Source organism: Osmerus eperlanus, chromosome 3 (genome assembly GCF_963692335.1).
Source record: "Osmerus eperlanus chromosome 3, fOsmEpe2.1, whole genome shotgun sequence".
NCBI classification, from domain to species: Eukaryota; Metazoa; Chordata; class Actinopteri; order Osmeriformes; family Osmeridae; genus Osmerus; species Osmerus eperlanus.
Window position 1 is genome coordinate 18,462,013 of NC_085020.1, and position 18,826 is coordinate 18,480,838.

Below are 18,826 nucleotides of genomic sequence, written 5' to 3' on the forward strand. Positions count from 1 at the left end.
GGAGGCTCGGGTGGGAGTTTTCATTGCCATTGTTTATAGGGGGACCCAGGTACTCAGTTCCGGAGAAGAGGAGAGTATGCCTCGCATCTTTCCTTTTTGGGCAGGCCAAGCTTGCTATATGGAAGACGAGAAAGAGTAGGCGGTTGGGAGTGGGGTCGCTTGATGCGAGAGCAGTGTTGCTGGGGCTGGTCACGGCAAGGTTGCAAATTGAGTTCTCGTATTATAAGCTGGTGGGGAAAATGGAGGAGTTTGTCGATGTGTGGGGGGTGAGGGGTGCCTTGTGCGTGGTGGATGGGGAGGGGGGTCTAGAGTTAAGGCTGTGAATAGGGGGGTTTGTATTTATTGTTATGGATTTTGGTTTGTTTTTTCTAGGTTTGTTTGTTTTTTGTTTTTTTTTGGGGGGGAGGTTTCTTTTTTTTGGTTTGAGGAGGTCTTAATATTGTGTGGGAGTTGTAAGTGAAGTGGTTTTTGTCTTGATAAGACAGGTTTGGTGTGGTGAAACAGCTTGGTTGGCTGGTAGTTCTAACTGCCCAATAAAGGTATCTTTAAAAGTCTCTCTGTCTTTCTCTCCCTTATATAGGCTACATAATTCTCTTGTTAAAATGTGTTTTTCCTCGCATATTTATCTTACCTCTTTGGGATTTAACCCATAGTATAAATCAGCTGCTCTTTTTAAATACTCTCTGAGGTTCCTCTCTTGGTCCTCTGAGAACACTTTTCTGCTGGTCCAGTACCCTGCTCTTGGTAACTTATTTGATCCCTCGGCTGTAAGTTTCTCCCTTTTTTTATGGAATCGGTATAAGGTGGTGTGACAGATGGCAAAGTCCTTGGCCACTGCCCTGACTGTCCTGCCCTCATCCCTGATTATATTTGATGCTCGTTCCCAAATATTGAAGGGAACGCCTCTGTTAGACACCCTCTTCCTCACTTTTGGCATACTGAAAACAAACATAACCAACCTTCTTACTATCCTTTTATGTACCCCACAATGCAGTGCCGGTCCTAGCACATTCGGCGCCCTAGGCGAGATGTTTAAACAGCACCCCCCCCCCCTCAACCGTCCCGCACCACCAACAGAGGGCGCCAATTCAGATATCCGTGAATTGTTTGGGGGGCGGCACCCCCATTCCCTCCCCCCCCCCCCCCCACGGGCGGTTAATTAATGGCTGCACTTCGGAATTTGCCACCCCCCTCTTCATGGCGCCCTAGGCGTATGTCGCCTATGCCTAGGACCGGCCCTGCAAAAAACTTGTTTATGTTGAAAAATACTGCTACTTAGCTTGGGGACGGTTGCAGCATGCAAGCAGCCATGACAGAACATAATGTGGTAGCTAGCCACACTGACCTTGACACATGCTAACCATGTCACTTAGAAGTCAACAAAACAATAATTCAAACTAAGTAAGTTTTTATTCATTCATACAAAAGGTCAGGACAGTATGACAAAAATTCACGTCATGAAAAAATTGACTTTTATATCTCCAAAACAAGTTTTGTCAATTAATGCAGCAGCAGATCTTGAATGTGTCTTCTTTCTTCTTGGTGGGGGGAGGGGTCTAACTGTGCATGTGCAGTATTAGGCCGTAAGGTGAACCCAGTTATCGTTTCATCCCGCTCCAGTCTGGCATCTACACATCTTTAGCTCATAAAAAAATAACGAGTCTTGCTAAGCTACCCCAAAAAAGTTTGTCGCTGAAATTCCAGTCGATTGTCGATGTTTTATGCAGAACTAGATTCTTCAGAGCGTAATAGGATTTTGGTGGCACGGTTCGACACGTGATCATTCTACACCAATAAGGTAGCTGCTTTTTGTCCACATGGATGGATATGGCTGGCAAATAGAGGATGGGACCTTGCACGTCACCTGGATGACCAGAAATTCGGCCCCTGACAGTGTTTTGCATGTGATACACTGCGGCTGCAAAAGTGCCTGTGAGACAGGCAGATGTTTATGTTTTTCTGCAGGACTGTGTTGCACAGACTTATGTCATTCGTTTAAGTGTAGGCTATGCTTAGCGCCATCTCAGAAGGGACCAACCTTCCAGCCAGTTAGATGAAATATTAACAGATTAAGACCGTCTTTGACTCACTTATACCAGTAGAAATCTGTAGTAATAATAATATTCTAAAGAATAAAAACTGTCTTTATTTTTGCACTGTCTGTGTTCTACACACCTTCTCCATCACCTTTATTGTAAAACCTTTGCTATTGTACAGGCCTGCTCACATACAAGTAATTATCCCACCAGGCTGGTTTTACAGCTAGGTCTACCCCGTTACACCCCTAAAGTACAATTTATTAAACTCTTGACAATAACAGTGACATAACATGTTGTTGCATTTAGCACTAACAAAGGGCTTGTTTAAAAACCACTGGGAAAACAGAATGGAGGCTCTTTCTCTATACTCAAACTGTACATAAACTATGACCACCAACACACGTCAAAGGCAAACATTCTAAGCCTGTCCTGTGCAGCAAAGGAGAACATGTAATGAGATCAGTTTTGGCATTGTCGAAACGAACGAGGCCGGGCTCACTGCGAGCATGCATGCACGGCGCCCTTCCGACGCCCTCACCTATCTCGCGCGTGACCCTACGCACTCGGCGCTCGGGTTCTCTCGAATTTACATAGGCTGCGTGCGCGGAGAACGCACGTTTGGTTCTGAGTTGGTCAGAGGCTCCCTTTCGAGAATCCCTGCACCCAACCTACCACGGTGTTGCGCTGGGCTTTGAATACAACATCAAGAGATCTTTATTACAGCAAATGTTTTTGGCCTTCCCTGGCAAACATCACTCTTTGTCGATCACTTATTCCTTTGTTATATTTCTCTCCCAGTTAACAGATCCTTACAGACAAAACGATCAAGAGCTCTCTTCTCGCTCTTATTCCACTCGTTGTCTCTAGAACACAACACCGCACCTATTGTTTTTTGAGAGAGAGTGAGCCTGAACAGCTGAACACTTCCCGGGGACTCACCACGGTTCCAGGCGTGTGGCGCTTTGCGAACCTCCCGGGTCCGGCGAGGGGCGCACAAGGGAGGACGGAGAACGACTTGTCTTTTACATATTTTGTATTTTATTTTTTATTATTTTCAGGTTATATGAAAATAATTGACTAAAACTGTTAACAGAGTAAGACTTCAACAGCTATATCCTGTCTATCGCACTGACTTCTTCTGTGAGCCCGCTGCCCCAGATGGGGCAGCACTCGAGGTGCTCTCTTCTCTTGCTCTTGTCTCTGAAGTCTCGTGTTCTCCGTCACACATAGACATACAAATCATTTTATATGCTTCAAAACTGATGACAAATGTAACTTTTGACTGTGCTATGACGCACGTATCCAGGTATCGTGCATGTTTACAAGTAACCTGCACTCTCTAAAAGGTAAAGTGTGGCTTCCTCTATGAAAGTTCTCTAACCACATCCTATGCAGGCAGTTTCTAAGAAATCATACGCAAACAGTGTCTAGCTGTCATACAGAGGCCTCCTATCTGAAACTTTCCGCAAGACGGTTTAACACATCTTATCTTAGATGCACATCAGCAAGAAGTTGCTGATGTGGAAAAGAAAATGGAAAAGAGTTCTAAAACATTTGCAAGCTTTTGCTAATCCATCCCGTCTCAATACACATATGGAAGCAAGTTCTAACATATCCTATGCAAATACACCAATTATCTAGTAAGCATTTCTATTCATTATTTCTCCAAGGTGCATTCAAACAAAGGAGCCTTGAGGATCCTTTGACAGCATGAAGTGCTCAGTCTTGCTCAATCCCAAATCTAGATCCAGTCCTTTGCAGGAGAGACAAGTTTATGTGATAGTATAAATTTATAAAAATTATATATTTATAGAAATTTCCTACTGTTGCCTGCTTAGTTTTGGACCAATCCTTTCAGATGGTTCAGAGTACCAAGGTCAAGTAATGCAGGTCTTTAGGACTGAACCAGGAGTTGATTTAGGGCAGGGCATATGCCAGTTTAGCTACTATGCATTTTAAAGGATCATTGCGTTTAACGTAGAGTACAAATGGGTCACACCATCTATCACACACACATGTTGTCCCCCCTTGTCCCCCCTTGGTAGGTTAGCAAGACTCGTTCTTTTTTATGAGCTAAAGCTTGTGTAGATGCCAGACTGTGGAGCGGGAATCATTTTCTAAAAGACTTTTCGTGGTTCACCTTGCGGCCTATATGAGTGTCATCACTCTAGCATGTTTCTGATTGGAGGAATAAGACTTGCTGCAACTGTCCCTTGTTGCGACTGTCCCCAGGCTCCCCTACACGGTGATAAAACTACAAATCCTGTGATAAATGCAATACCTGCCCCTGAAATATGTCAGCGTCTCCTCAGAGTTTGTTAAAGTTTGGAAAATGGGAAAGTGTACTTTCAACGAGACATGGCTAGATCACAGCGATTTCTGCTGTTGGTTACAAGCGGTACCCAGCTCCAGGTACGAAGCTTGCTGCAAACTTTTCCCCAAAAAATATTTAATTAGGGACTCTGGGTTTGAAAGCGCTGGAGTCACACGCCAGAGCGGAGAAACACAAGCTACACACACTCACTTTTCTCTCTCTCTCTATTTGAGGGAAAGTTTGTTTTAGGCTAATTTCATTTTGGGGGTAAGGTTTTGGGCATTTGGCACGTTGTGTGTGAAAGGTTACTAATGTGATTGCTTTATCTGTAAATTAAATTCATGGTTTTTCAATGACGGAATTCATTGAAATATATGGATTTTTTCAGAATTTCTTTGATTGTAATATTTTTTTGGTAATGCGTCGTGTAGGTCTTAAATTTCAATCTTGATGGTCTTAAAATTCTTAAATTTGACTTACTGAAACCTGCAGAAACCCTGTAATAAATATATATGAGAAAGAACAATGGTTGTGCTTGGTGGAAGGCTGAGGTGAGCACAGCCAATTATATATACCGTATTTCTTCAAATAACGTTCATTTTTGGTGCGGCGTTTATTTGAGGGCAGCATTTATTCGAGGGCAGCGTTTAATTAGTAAGAGAGATTTCGTAAATTGTAGCTGCAGTGCAGCCATAGACAACTTCGTTGCTGGCATTGTGACAAATGAATCATGCAGCTAAAAACGCAGGTTTCATTTACTACCGCTGGCCTCCTTGTCTATTCTTTGTTTACATAAATGTTTGTTTTGTCTGAGTGCGGCAACTCCCTTTCTCATTGGCTACCAATTAGGTGTGCGTTGGTAGTAGCCTAAAACTGTCTCAAATACAGATGTTCTACATTGTGAAGCAGCATGCCGAAACGTTCATACACGTTAGCTTTTAAACAGAGAGCTGTGCAGAGAGCACTCACCAGCAGCAACAGAGATGTAGCACGCGAAATGGGGGTTGATGAAAGGCGAATTCACGAGTGGCGAAATCAGCTACCTCGCTTGTATGACCTACCTGGTACAAGTGCCGGTGAGCAGTTCAGGCTTCAAGGTGGTGGTCGCAAACCTCTACTACCTGAAGTGGAGCAAAGTGTTGCTGACTGGGTAGTACTGCAACGAGAGGGTTACCATAGAGTAACACGCCAAGGTATCGCGTTGAAGGCAAAACAGCTTGGACAACCTCAAGGTCAAGAAGAATTCAAAGCATCACGTGGCTGGGTGGACACATTTCTAAAAAGAAACGATTTTGTCATTAGACAAAAACAACCACTGGACAGCGCCTGCCACCATAGTTGACGGACAAGGTTACGAAATTTGTGAACTTTTGTAGCAAGCAGCGTGCAAGATACAATTTCGCACCAGGAGCAATAGGCAACATGGATGAGACTGCCGTCCGAGACGGCTGACATGCCTGGTGACAACTCTATTGACTTGAGAGGTGTCAAAACTGTACCAGTTCTTACGACTGGACACGAGAAGACTCGAGTGACCGTCTGCCTGGGTGCACTCGCCAATGGCCGGAAACTTCTGCCACTCATGGTTTTTAAAGGTAAACGGCTGCCTGCTGACCTAAAAGATGTCTGTGGTGTGGTAATTGAAATGTCTTCAAATGGTTGGATGCAAGCACCAACTACACTTGCTTGGATCGAAAAGTGTTGGGGCAAGTTGGCATTTGGCCAGCGTTTTCTCATCTGGGATAGCTTCCGCTCCCACATCACAGAGGAGGCAAAGGAGAGCGTTAAGAAAACAAACACAATCATGGGTGTGATTCTGGGCGGCTGCACCAAGCTGCTACAGCCAGCAGATGTGTCGTGGAATGCGCCTTTTAAGGCAGCGTACAGGTCACTTTATGAAGAGTGGCTGCAGGAACCTGCTAGGGCTACTGATCTGACTCCTGCTGGAAACCCTCGTGCTCTTTCTCGACTCACAATGGTCAAATGGGTAAAAGAAGCGTGGCAGTGACTCTCCAAAGACGTAATAATACACTCCTTTGAAGCATGTGGAATTACTACCAACGATCCAGACCGCATACACTGCACTACAGTCGGCGGTGTTGCAGAGGCTGCGAGACAAGCGATCCAGAAGAAGGAGGAGAACAACGACGTGGAGGAGGAGGAGAACGATGACGTGGATGCTGAGGAGGACAACGATGTTGAAGAAATTGATGTTTAGGTAGCCTACCGGTACCTAGTTAGACCTACATGTTCAGTTGTATGTATTTTGTACATTTTCTATTGTACACTTATGTAGCTTACATGTGTAATAAATACTGGGATTGAATTTAACCAATTAAATAACCGTTTTCAGATTTTTTTGGTGTGGCATTTATTCGAAAAAAATGTGCTGTGGCTCAAAGAAGGTTGAAAAACACTGACTTGAACGTTCCTTCTCATATTGCATTCATTAATAAAGAACCCCCTTTGAAACTAGCTTATTCTAACAACGTTGTCACCGGCAGTATCTCAGATGGAGTCACGATTCCAACAGTACCATCTGCTAACTGAAAATATGCCTCCAAAAACGTAAATAAGCTTGACATTTATTTAGGGGGAAATGGCTCATTCAAAAGCAATCATTTTCAGGAACAAAGCAAAATGCGCCCATTTGGTCTCAGTAGAGCCCTGCATGGAGAAGCTGACCCCGGTAAATTGTACTACGAGCTAGCTAACTATTAGACGACTGCTGTGTGGGAATAGCAGGAGCTAACCAGTCGAAGGGCATACAAAAATAGAGGGTGTTGATATCACAGCCTGGAAACATACCTAGCTACAAATTTGGCACCAACATTGTGTAGTGCAACAATTGTTAAGGGTGGGAAAATAGGTAGGCTAAGTATAGCTTCCACAGCCTACTAGTTTTGCATTTCAAACATGTGCTCCAATAAACACAAGCCTGGGCTGTATTTTTTGTCTGCTGTAGGTATATGCAAGTAGCATAATGGTATTAACTTCACTTATGTACTGAACCAGACGTATTATTTTACTTACTGTAATATAGTCCTAAACCGTGCAACGATTCTGTCAGATGGAAGTCAGATGGCTGAGCGGTTAGGGAGTCGGGCTATTAATCAGAAGGATGTTGGTTCGATTCCCGGCCATGCCAAATGACGTTGTGTCCTTGGGCAAGGCACTTCACCCTACTTGCCTCAGGGGAGTGACCCTGTACTTACTGTAAGTCGCTCTGGATAAGAGCGTCTGCTAAATGTAAAATGTAATGTAACAGTGCTGCTACAGCACTCCAGTGTTAAAGTGACGCACCACATAAGCTTGAGTTTAAATGCATTATTTAATGTGACATTGCTTACTGTACATGCAAGTCTTGAATTGCTTAAATTTATGATGTGCTTGTCGATCAGTCCTTCTACACCACAAATACAGGAATATAGCAACTAACAACGCTAGTGCTAAATAAATATTTAGCTGCTCGGCTCCATGACGCAGGGTAAGTAGGGCTCGTTAAACTGCCCACCAAAAGAACAAATGGGAACCCACTTGTCTCGTAGATGAAGACATGTCCGTAGGTACCTAGTGAAAAATAACCTCAACTTTCCTAGACTATTAGCTACGGTACTACATTTAGTCATTTAGCAGACACTCTTATCCAGAGCCACTAAGGTACTAAGGCTGAGGGCTTGCTGATATCGCTGTCTTTCTTACTAGCATGTCGTAATTATGGTTCGTTGGTAACGTGTGCCGACGTTGTGACGTTAGGCTAGCACTGAAGTGGCTAGCAAACTAGCTAGCATTCAAGGCACTTTTTGCCACAAAAAACGTTGTATTCTCCTAAACCGTGAAACAGAATGTAAATCCCAATACAAGCAACGCAATCGTGACCAAGACGAACATTTTGACCCCAACGTTGTCTATGTAGTCCAAATATTGCGGGAGCCTTAGGGGTGGGAAAATACATATCATAAATAATAACTAGAGAGGATACAATTTCTGGGGAAATTGTAGGGTGTGCTTGCTTGCATCGGTTGCAGATGGGTCCATTTAATAAACAAGCTGAACCCCCTTTGAAACAAGCTATTCTAACCACGTTGTCACCGGCAGTATTCTTCAGATGGAATCGCGATTCAAACAGTACTAGTACCATCTGCTGACTGAAAATATGCCCCCAAACACGTAAATAAGCTTGATATTTATTTAGGGGCAATGGCTAATTCAAAAAAAGTTAGCTGGAAGCGATCATTGTCAGTAACAAAGCCAAAAGCGACTTTTTGGTCTCAGTGTAGAGCCCTGCCTGGAGAAGCTGAATTGTGTTACGAGCAAGCTACTGTAGCCAGTAGTGCTAGCTGCTGTTGCTAGCCAAACTACACTGAGGGGATTTTTTGAATGCGACGGAAATTAAAAACTTTCTTTTGACACAAAGTTTAGGCTGTGGCATTGAAGACAGCGACGCACCACACAAGTTTGAGTTTAAATACATTCTTTAATGTGACATTACTTACTGTACATGCAAGTCTTGAATTGCTTAAATGTATAATGCTGCTAGTACACCACGGCACGATACATTTACATTTAGCCATTTTAGCAGACGCTCTTATCCAGAGCAACTTACAGTAAGTACAGGGACATTCCCCCCGAGGAAAGTAGGGTGAAGTGCCTTGCCCAAGGACACAACGTAATTTGACATGGCCGGGAATCAAACCAGCGACCTTCTGATTACTAGCCCGATTCTCTAACCGCTCAGCCACCTGACTCACTGCACCTGAGTATCGATATGATACTTGCTGTGCAACAGTCTCTATGCACGTCGTATCCAATGCGTCGTTGCTAATGTGTGCCGACGTTGTGACGTAGGGTAGCACTGAGTACCCTTCGTTGACATAAGGCACTTTTTTGCCACAAAAACGTAATTTAAACTTACACCATGCAACAGAAAGTAAATAAAAATACAAGTAACTCAATCGCTACCAAGACAAAACTTTTGACACCTACGCTGTCTATGTTGTCCAAATATTGACTGAGGCTTAGGGGTGGGAAAAGAAAGAATAAGAATATATATGTGAGAAAACAAAGGTTGTGCCCTTGCCGAAGGCAAAGCACACCCAATAATAATAAATATATATGTGAGATTACAATAGGTTGTGTTGCCAAAGGCAAGCACACTTAATTAGGCTACACTACATGCATTATCTGTTACACAGAGACTCTGAAAACAGGATTAACATGTACATCTGACTAACGATTGAGCAATAAAACCTCTGAAAACAAAACATTCTATAGTTTAATATATAAAGCCTGTATTTGTTGATTAAATTAGACAAAACTGGTAAACGGGAACTGAATTCTCCAGAACAGTTTGTTTAATTTCTCACTGTGCAACCGTTGTTCATGTAAAATTATGTACCATACTGTCCTATTTTTTAGAGTGAGAACAAAAACACTTTGTAGCTGAGCCTTTACGGTCGAGATGTTTTAATTCGCAGTTTAGTCAAATCGGTTCATCACTGCATCCCTAATGCTGAGCTGCGTCTTGAGACCTTGTTGAAAGGACAGCAGGAATGTAAATAATGAGGTCATTCCACCACTGGAGAACCAGGCAGGAGAAGCACCAGAGTGGTTGTGGGAGAACCTTTATTTCTCTGTGCAGGAGTATTTTGTCAAAAATCCAATAATGTGACCAAAGCTTAAGTGCTCTACTTATTATGATCAGGGAAACAGAAGTAGTAGTCGGCTAATAATGACATTGCTATCACTACCATGATTTCATAAAGTCATCATGATTTACAAAACTGTAAAATAACATCGCAATTATTCACTGAATTTGCATCTACTACATTTGGAAGATAGTTTACCTACAAAGATTTGGTACCTAGTGTTAGGTGAGAGGGATAGAAGATAAAGACGGGAACACAAAGACAGAACACTCACAAATACAGGTAAGGGAACGCAACAGTCAGTAACTATACGCCTGTGACAATATTGACTTAAGGAGTTGTCTCCTCCCTTTCTCAAAGTTAAGTACTAGCTGAGTACCACAAATGACATTGCGTGGATTGTAGTTCCAGTTGCTACTGTGGCGATACGCCTGAACCCTACAAAAGGAGGAAGCCGAATGTATAAATAATCCAATAAATAGAGGAGCCACTGGATGAATTATGTCTTCAATTGGACAGATAATTTTCTACAGGTGTGGTTGTGGTTTATGACTCGGTTTCCCTAATGGCAAAGTTCAAGTTTAGTGGCTACTGTGTACAGACTGTCAAGCAGGATAAATTAAGTGGGTCAAGTAGTATACTTGTTTTGATATGACATTTCTCTCATTTTTCAGTATGGTTGTGCTCATCATCGTCTTTTCTGCACTCATCATCATCTTTCTATCTATAGCAGGGGTAAGGGGTAAGTAAAAGATATGGACCATCACATGAGCTTCATCCTCAAAATTTGGCATTTGTTTATTTTAAAAAGTATGTTTGTGTTTGGTCTTGTACAATAACTGCTATCAATTAGGCACCCAGGGGAGTGTGGAGAGCAATGATACCTCACCAGTGGGCAACTTGGGCGAGGATGTGGTCCTGAGCTGCTCCCTGACCTTGGCTTCAGCTAGTGATGTGGCCATCACCTGGACAAAGAAGGGCCTGAGTGGGGTGGTGTACCGATATGCTAATGGAGCTGCACAGCTGGAGGAGCAGAATGCCCAGTTCAGAGACAGAACACAGCTCTTTACAAGTGCAGCAGCAACAGGAAGTGCATCTTTGTTGCTGAGCAGTGTGCGAGTGAGTGATGAGGGGCAGTACATCTGCAGTGTGAGTGCCTCCAGAGGCAGGGGCATGGTCACAATACACCTACGAGTCGCAGGTAAGAGACCATCTCTTTTCCAATGCATTCTGTATATGCTTTTTATTTATTTTTAGTATTTAAAGGGACAGTTACATTTTTCTAAATGATAATAATAGCAGTAAAACAGTGTTAATTACATTTCACCATCAGCTTTTTCAGCTCCAACTTTTTTGATAGAGGGGGTGGATATTTTGACTGCAAAAGCACAAAAATGGTCCCCAAAGCCAAATGTAACCTGGATGGAATTTAATGGTAAGATACTGAACGGGAACACCAGCTTCAGCAACAACTCTGCTGGGATTTACAATCTTGTCAGCTCTCTGCAGCCAGTCACTAATTCCACCTACTCATGCCTCATCCAAAACTCTCTTGTGAAGGCCTTCTCTGAAGCAACTATTAAAGGTAAATATGTTCACCAGTTCCCAGAGCAGAACTTGTCTTACACTGTAACGCTTAATTGATAAGTGTTTTCCAAAAGGTTAACAGGAACTCAGTAAAACAACATTAACACATGGCATTCAGGAAGTGTTATGATACCTGTACATCCTATTTGCACAATACAGGCGGTAACAGGTAATCACCAAACCAGACCAATAAAGAAAGAATATCTAGGGCATAAATGGAAAGAATTAATATAAACCCAAATCAAGATACTAGTTTGATAAGTGACATTGAATCTGTATTCCCAGGTACGGAGATATTCGAGAGGACCGCCTTCGTCTACACCTCCACATCAACCTCACTGAGGCCTGAACTACTGTCCGTTAAAGCTAGTTTCATTCTTTGGATTTGTCAGCGAGGCTAAATACATTTAACAGCAGATACAATTGAACATACACGGATCAGTCATAACACATAACATAACTAAGACAGCCCTTTCCCGATGAAGCATGGACTCCACTAGACATCTGAAGATGTGTTGTGGTATCAGGCACCAAGACGTTAGCAGTAGATCCTTTAAGTCCTGTAAATTGCAAGGCAGGGCCTCCATGGATCGGACTTGTTTGTCCAGCACATCCCACAGTATAGATAGTCCACATATTTAAATTTTAGGTCCCTATATGTTTATTGTATGCAACTTCCTGCCAAAGCAAATTCCTTGTCTGTGCAAACTTTCATGGCGAATAAATCCCATTCTGATTATGATTATGAGATGCTCGGTTGGATTGAGATTGGAAACCAAGCCAACACCTTCACCTATTTGAGTTCTTCAAACCATTCCTGAAAATGTTTTGCTTTGTAGCAGGGCACAATATCCTGCTGAAAGATGCCACTACCATCAGGGATACTGTTTCCATTAAAGGATGTACATGGTCTGCAATAATGCTTTGGTAGGTTGTATGTGTCCAAGGAACATTCACATGAATGGCAGGACCCAAGGTATACCAGCAGAGCCCAAAGCATCACTGTCACGGCCACAGCCGTGCCCCCCTGTTGTTTTTGGTTTTGCCCTGTCCTAGTGTTTCCCTGTCATTGTCTTCACCTGTGTCTCGTTCTCATTAGCGTCATTGTGTCCACCTGTGTCGTTTGGTTCTGTGTATTTAGGTTTCTGTTTTGTGTCCAGTCTTTGTCTTGTCATTACTACTACCTGTCCGTGTGAGTACCCTATCTGTTCCCCGGTTTGAGAAATAAACCCTTTGTTTCTACCATGCCTCGCATCTCTTGTGCATTTGGGTCCTACCCCACCTCTCAGCGTGACAATCACACTGCCTTCACCGGCTTGCCTTCTTCCCATAGTGCATCCTGGTGCCATGTGTTCATCCAGGCATCGTTTAAAAATGTTTAAATTTAAAGTGATACTGATATTCGAAACCTTTGTTTGTTTCTTTTCTACTTTATTCAACATTCTCAATCCAGCCACCTGCCAGTCAGTCCTTAGTCTTTAACAGTTATTTGTAAAGAAATATCAGAATGTCAGCCTTCTCTGGGCTAAGGCATTCTCTTTACCGGCTGATTGCGCCTCCAGCAGCCGAGAAAATTCTCTCCGCTTTATCATGTTACTCATATTCCCAGTCTTTCCTGAAATAATCTTTCCGCATTTTATGCATTTATTTTTAACAGACGCCACATGCGTGTACTATAGCCATACTTTCGAAAGTTCCAGTGGCATCTCAGCTATACAAGACAAAAACATTTCTCTTCATCAGAGGATTCGAGAAGCTTCACCATTCGTTTGGCCTTCTTTTCCCCTTCTCCACACTAGTGGGGAGCTGAACATTTGATTTTTTTTTTTACTTTTTTTGTCTGAAGATCTTTTTTTTTTCTGCGTAGTGGCTTTCTGCCGCTCAAGGTCACATCCTTCACTGGTGTGTCTGTTAATATCGCAGTTTTCCTCTTTTCCTTTGTGGAGCCATTATCCTTGGTCCAGCTTTGGGATGAGGGCGGATTTCTTCAGGGCAGAGCCAGAGCAGGCTGGTCTGAGGGCTGTGTGGATGGACCAAGCTAGACTGAGGGCTGCGTGCTGCTGTTGTGGGGCACAGCTGGCTGGATGGGCACAGGACGGTCTGTGACAAATGGTGAAAACTCCCGACTCATCAAAAACATCCCTATTAAAAGGGATGGATGCCACTAACTCAAAACCTGCCTGAATGTTCACAGGTGATGCAGCAAGGGGATAGGCAAGGGTGACAATGTCAGGAATGTCATAGTCATTGTCTTGATTTCTCACCATCCACGCATCACTAGCTGAGTTGATGTGCTTTTTGAAAGGCCCATATACTGTCCGTTCAAGTGGCTGCAGTTTATGGGAACAGTGAGGTGGGAAGGACAGCATCACTAAGCCATTTCTTTAGGCGTAGTCTAAACCAATAATTGACAAGTGAGAACAATGAAAGATCCCACTCGTTTGTGACCTCTTTGAGCCACTACCTTTTCTAATTCGTGAACAGTAGTCACTGTTTCATCCATGTTCCAGATATAATTTGGTCCAAACCAATGTCTTCTCATTACCTCTGCCAGCTTATTAAACAAAGACTCAATGATCTGTTTGTTGAAGCTGGTTGCTCGTGCAAGGCTTGTAGCCTGTGGGCCACGAATAGATTTGGGTGGTGTTTCAAAAAGCCTGGAAATTCAATTTGCACTTGTAATTCTGCACTCACTCCATGGCTGTGGTATGTGAATGTTCTGAGCAACTGCATACTGATATGCAAGTTTTCAAACTTCCTTTGGTCAGAATCAGAATCAACTTTAATCACCAATTAATTTTGCACAAACAAGGAATTTACTATAGCAGGAAGGTGCATACGGTAAACATGAGTTTTAAATATAAAATGTAGAACATAAAATGTTGAAAAAGTCAGAAGTACCATAATATATTTTAGATGCCCTTGCTGCTCTGGTGTTCTGTGAATATCTGGCGATTTTTTAGGTAACCAACATGAACAGATGGCTTGTCATGCCTCCCTTCTGTGTTATCACTGCTCATGCTTTTACAGTACCGAGCCAGCATCCTATAGTTAATATCGAAGACTGCTGCTGTGCTTCCGATACTCTTTCCCTGCAGCTTCACCTGTCTCACTGCCTGCAGCATGACATCTGGGAAAGTCTCCCCTCTCGTGGTCTTTTTCTTTACTTCCACACCATTTTCCTCCCATCAAAATTGAAGCAAAGTGTGACTATTCTTTCAAAAGCTTCCATTGATATACCCCCATACCAGTGTGATAACCTGCCCCATCTGAACTCTTGTGGCAAATGGTTAGCTAGCAACCACATGGCTTGACCTAGGATCTGATACATTTACTGAAACTCTAGCTATGCCTAACAGTTTCAATACAGATAAGCTAAATGTACTAGTAAGTTACAGAAGACATTTTATACCAAAGTAAATTATTACTATTATCCATTAGCATACAATGAAAAATTTCTGCGTCAGGAATGCTAGCTCTCTTTCCAAACTGACAACATGAATGAGCTCACACAAAGAGGGCACACAATTCATGAGAACCATTTTACACAGTTATGCATCCTTTCTAATTTTGATGACCGTTACGTGGTCCCAGTCGTCACAGTAAGTGTTGCAATGCAGAATTTACACACTGCTGTTTGTTTTCTATTGGATAGGCCTACTGTTTTGCAGATGAACAAATCTAATAACAGAAGATTTGGCCGACATCTCCAGCACACGCCCGTGCCTCAGTGTTAGTTTTGTCTGCCCTAATGTTTCCTGTTTTATATATGTATTACTTCCACCTGTGTCTTGTTGATCTTGTTGATCTTGTTGTCTTTCTGGGCCCCATTCGTCGTAAGGGTTGAAGCTAAGTTAATCAATTGTCCCTTTAGCCCGTTAACATTAGCGAGCTGATTGAGAACAGCAAATATCGGTTCGTCAACGGCTGATCCGCATCCAAATCATGTGGTTAATTTCAACCAGGCTAAACTCATCAGGGCAATTGCACGTGCATGTCCTACTTCAAAAGGCAGGAAAGGTCGATCACCAAAACCGTGATTTTCTAACGGTATGATGGCGGAAAAGACTAAAGAGAGAGCGGTGACATTCTCGCCATCGGAGCAAACGATCATAATTAGTCTCTATGAAGACTATAAGGATATTATAATGGCTAAGTCAAACACCGCCACCGCTGCCAGAGCAAGACAGGCAGCTTGGCAAAAAATTGCCGATAAGCTAAATGCGTACGTTTTGGGAAAATGTATAGGCTCATGTTAAGTGCCTCATTACCCCAATCAGATCTTTTTTTTTATGTGCCTGCTGGCAGTAGGCTTAATGGAAATTAATCATCGAATGAGATCTTGCGAGTGAAAATTATTATCTCAACTCTTACAGAATAAGTAGGCCTAGATAAAACCAAGGCCAAAGAGTATCTAATTGATACGAATTCATAGACACTTATATGTACTGAAAGCGCTTATTTATCATGTACTATATATGTGTATATGCATGTATGTGTAGATGACCATATAGAAGTAGGAGTTTGAATATGCATGTGCAAATCTGTGTATGGGCGAATCACAGTATGTATGTAGGCTATGTATTATTCATAATCAGAAATTCAATCAATTGAAGCAGTGAAAAGACATTTGTGTTAGATTCTCTCTTCGTATCATGAGTCCACTTTAATCATTTTCAACAATAATGATATGGTGTACTAAAAAAACTGTCATATAATTATGAGTGCTTTCAACCCCCAGGGGGGGGGGGTGCTGTTTAAACATCTCGCCTAGGGCGCCGAATGTGCTAGGACCGGCACTGCATTGTGGGGTACATAAAAGGATAGTAAGAAGGTTGGTTATGTTTGTTTTCAGTATGCCAAAAGTGAGGAAGAGGGTGTCTAACAGAGGCGTTCCCTTCAATATTTGGGAACGAGCATCAAATATAATCAGGGATGAGGGCAGGACAGTCAGGGCAGTGGCCAAGGACTTTGCCATCTGTCACACCACCTTATACCGATTCCATAAAAAAAGGGAGAAACTTACAGCCGAGGGATCAAATAAGTTACCAAGAGCAAAAAAAAGGAAAAACTGGATAACATTTGCTGATTGTATTTTCTTCTGTTATTCTTAGCCATGAATGTCTTAGCCATGAATTTCTTATTAAAATAGAGTCTCAGAGAGACTTAGAAGCAGACCATTTCCAAGTATTTTCTATTTTCTGTTCTTGAGTCGCATTCTTTTCTCTTGGCATTTCTCTCTCTGACAGGTGAATGTGAATGAATTCCAGAAGCCACACCACTTAAGCCTTGTGCTGCCTTCGGGTCACATGACCCAAAGGTTCACAACGAATCATCGTTGTGTTTACCCAATTTTACTCAATACAAAAACAAATAAAAATTATTTTATTTTAACCTTCGCAATGTGGGGGGTCTGAGACAGCCCAAAGGTTAAAAGAAAATGCTTCACTTTGTTTTTGTATGCGGTAAAGTTGTCGCAATACGACGGTGGGTCACAATGACGCCAACCTACTTGTGTAGGCTACTTAGATTAATACAGTACTATGTCAAATCCTAGAGCTAAATTATCTGTTAAGATTAAGAATCTTGAAGAGCTAGCCAAACGTTTGTATTTTTGCCGTTTTAAATTAATTAGTTAATCTGGTTAACAATATACATTTTCAATCGACTGTTAATTTACATTTACTCACACTACACATTCTAAGTTTCACAGATGGCGACGGAAAGTTGTCTGAGAAAATAGACAATTTTTTGGGGGCGGGAATAACTGCGGAAGTACAGTTGTCTCAACTAGTGATGGGCATTCCGGCTCTTTTTCGTGAGCCGGCTCGTATGGCTCAGCTCACCAAAAAGAGCCGGCTCTTTTGGCTCCCGAACGGCTCTTTAAAAAATACATGTTTTAACTATGAATTTGACTATGATGGGTGTGAAAACAATTAGAATTAAATTATGAAATCATACTCGACCGTAACCACATATCTTTAAAAATGCATTGCTTTGTCATGGCTCTCCTCCGAGTTTTGACTACTCTCTGACTGTGTGTGAGTTGGCTCGGCCCTCCCTCATGCAGGATTGACAGGAACAGAATGTGAGGATGATCGTGTGCGCCTTTAAGCCTACAAGTATTTTTTTGTTGTTCTTTGAATTAGTCAATTATTTTAAATACAATTACAATTCATTATTTCATAGGCTTTTCATAGGCATTATTTCATTATTTAACAGGCTAATTCATTTATTATAGGCTGTATTAATCTATTAAAAATAGAGTCGGCTCTTCAGATATGCGAGCCAGCTCCCGACGTTCACCTTCAAGAGCCGGCTCTTAGAGCCGGATCGTTCGCGAACGACCCATCACTAGTCTCAACGTAACCTGAACAAAGCCAACAGTATCGCCTGTCACGACGTGGGAAATATATTGCATGTAATATTAATTTAGGATGTGTGTCGTCTTTATTCAATTCACATACCAATTACAATTTGTTCATTCTGTGAAAACTCCACTGGAGGCCAGTAAAGCCTTGGCTACCCATACTTGGAACATGTCGCACAGTTCTTCTATGCCATTTTAAAGTCCCTTTTTGTTCTTTTGAATAATTGAAATGCATGATCTGAAATGTGTTTTTATCGCGGTCTCGCTGCAAAGGATTAATACATCTTCAAAACACAAACATCCGTTTGTGGTGGGGGGGAATGTGTGTTAATGTAGCCTATGGCCTACTCTAAAGTGGATATAGCCTACTTTAAGCAAGCCTATATATCACTGAATTTTGTTGCATAAATTAAGGTCTTAACTGATGTCAAAACTGCCTGCACATTTCAAATGTGCACAAACTCTTAACACCAAATCAACTACACATAATCACCATCTGCATCACTGATATGGTAACTATTCCTACCACTTTAGCGTCCTTAGTCAGCAGAACTGTAGACTACATGCAAGCGCTGGCTTATATGTTATGTTATGCCAGGTTGCTTTGCGTTGTCTTGTCCCAAGATTTTCAGTGCCCAGAATTGCACCTCCCTGCCACAGTAAATTCCGTGTTTGTATAACATACATGGCGAATAAACCGAATTCTGATTCTGACCTTGTGTTGTTCTGAGCACCTGACAATAAAAACTTGAAACCATTGTGCATGTAATGACTTGTAAATGTCTAAATGTTTGTGGTGGTAAGACAATTTAACAGAGAACCAATAGGCTATAATACATTTTGATCAACATAACATAAGCAATCGATA

General features: G+C 42.2%; 1 protein-coding gene across 1 annotated transcript; it reads left to right on the forward strand.

The window, feature by feature from the left end:
* The first annotated feature begins 10,385 nt into the window (after window positions 1-10,385).
* vtcn1 (V-set domain containing T cell activation inhibitor 1) lies at window positions 10,386-12,815 on the forward strand. The gene is made up of 5 exons (XM_062457665.1): window positions 10,386-10,534; window positions 10,676-10,743; window positions 10,855-11,202; window positions 11,335-11,586; window positions 11,874-12,815. Exons 1-5 carry the CDS (start codon window positions 10,503-10,505, stop codon window positions 11,987-11,989), a joined length of 816 nt encoding a protein of 271 aa, XP_062313649.1. The 5' UTR covers window positions 10,386-10,502; the 3' UTR covers window positions 11,990-12,815.
* The last annotated feature ends 6,011 nt before the right edge of the window (window positions 12,816-18,826 follow it).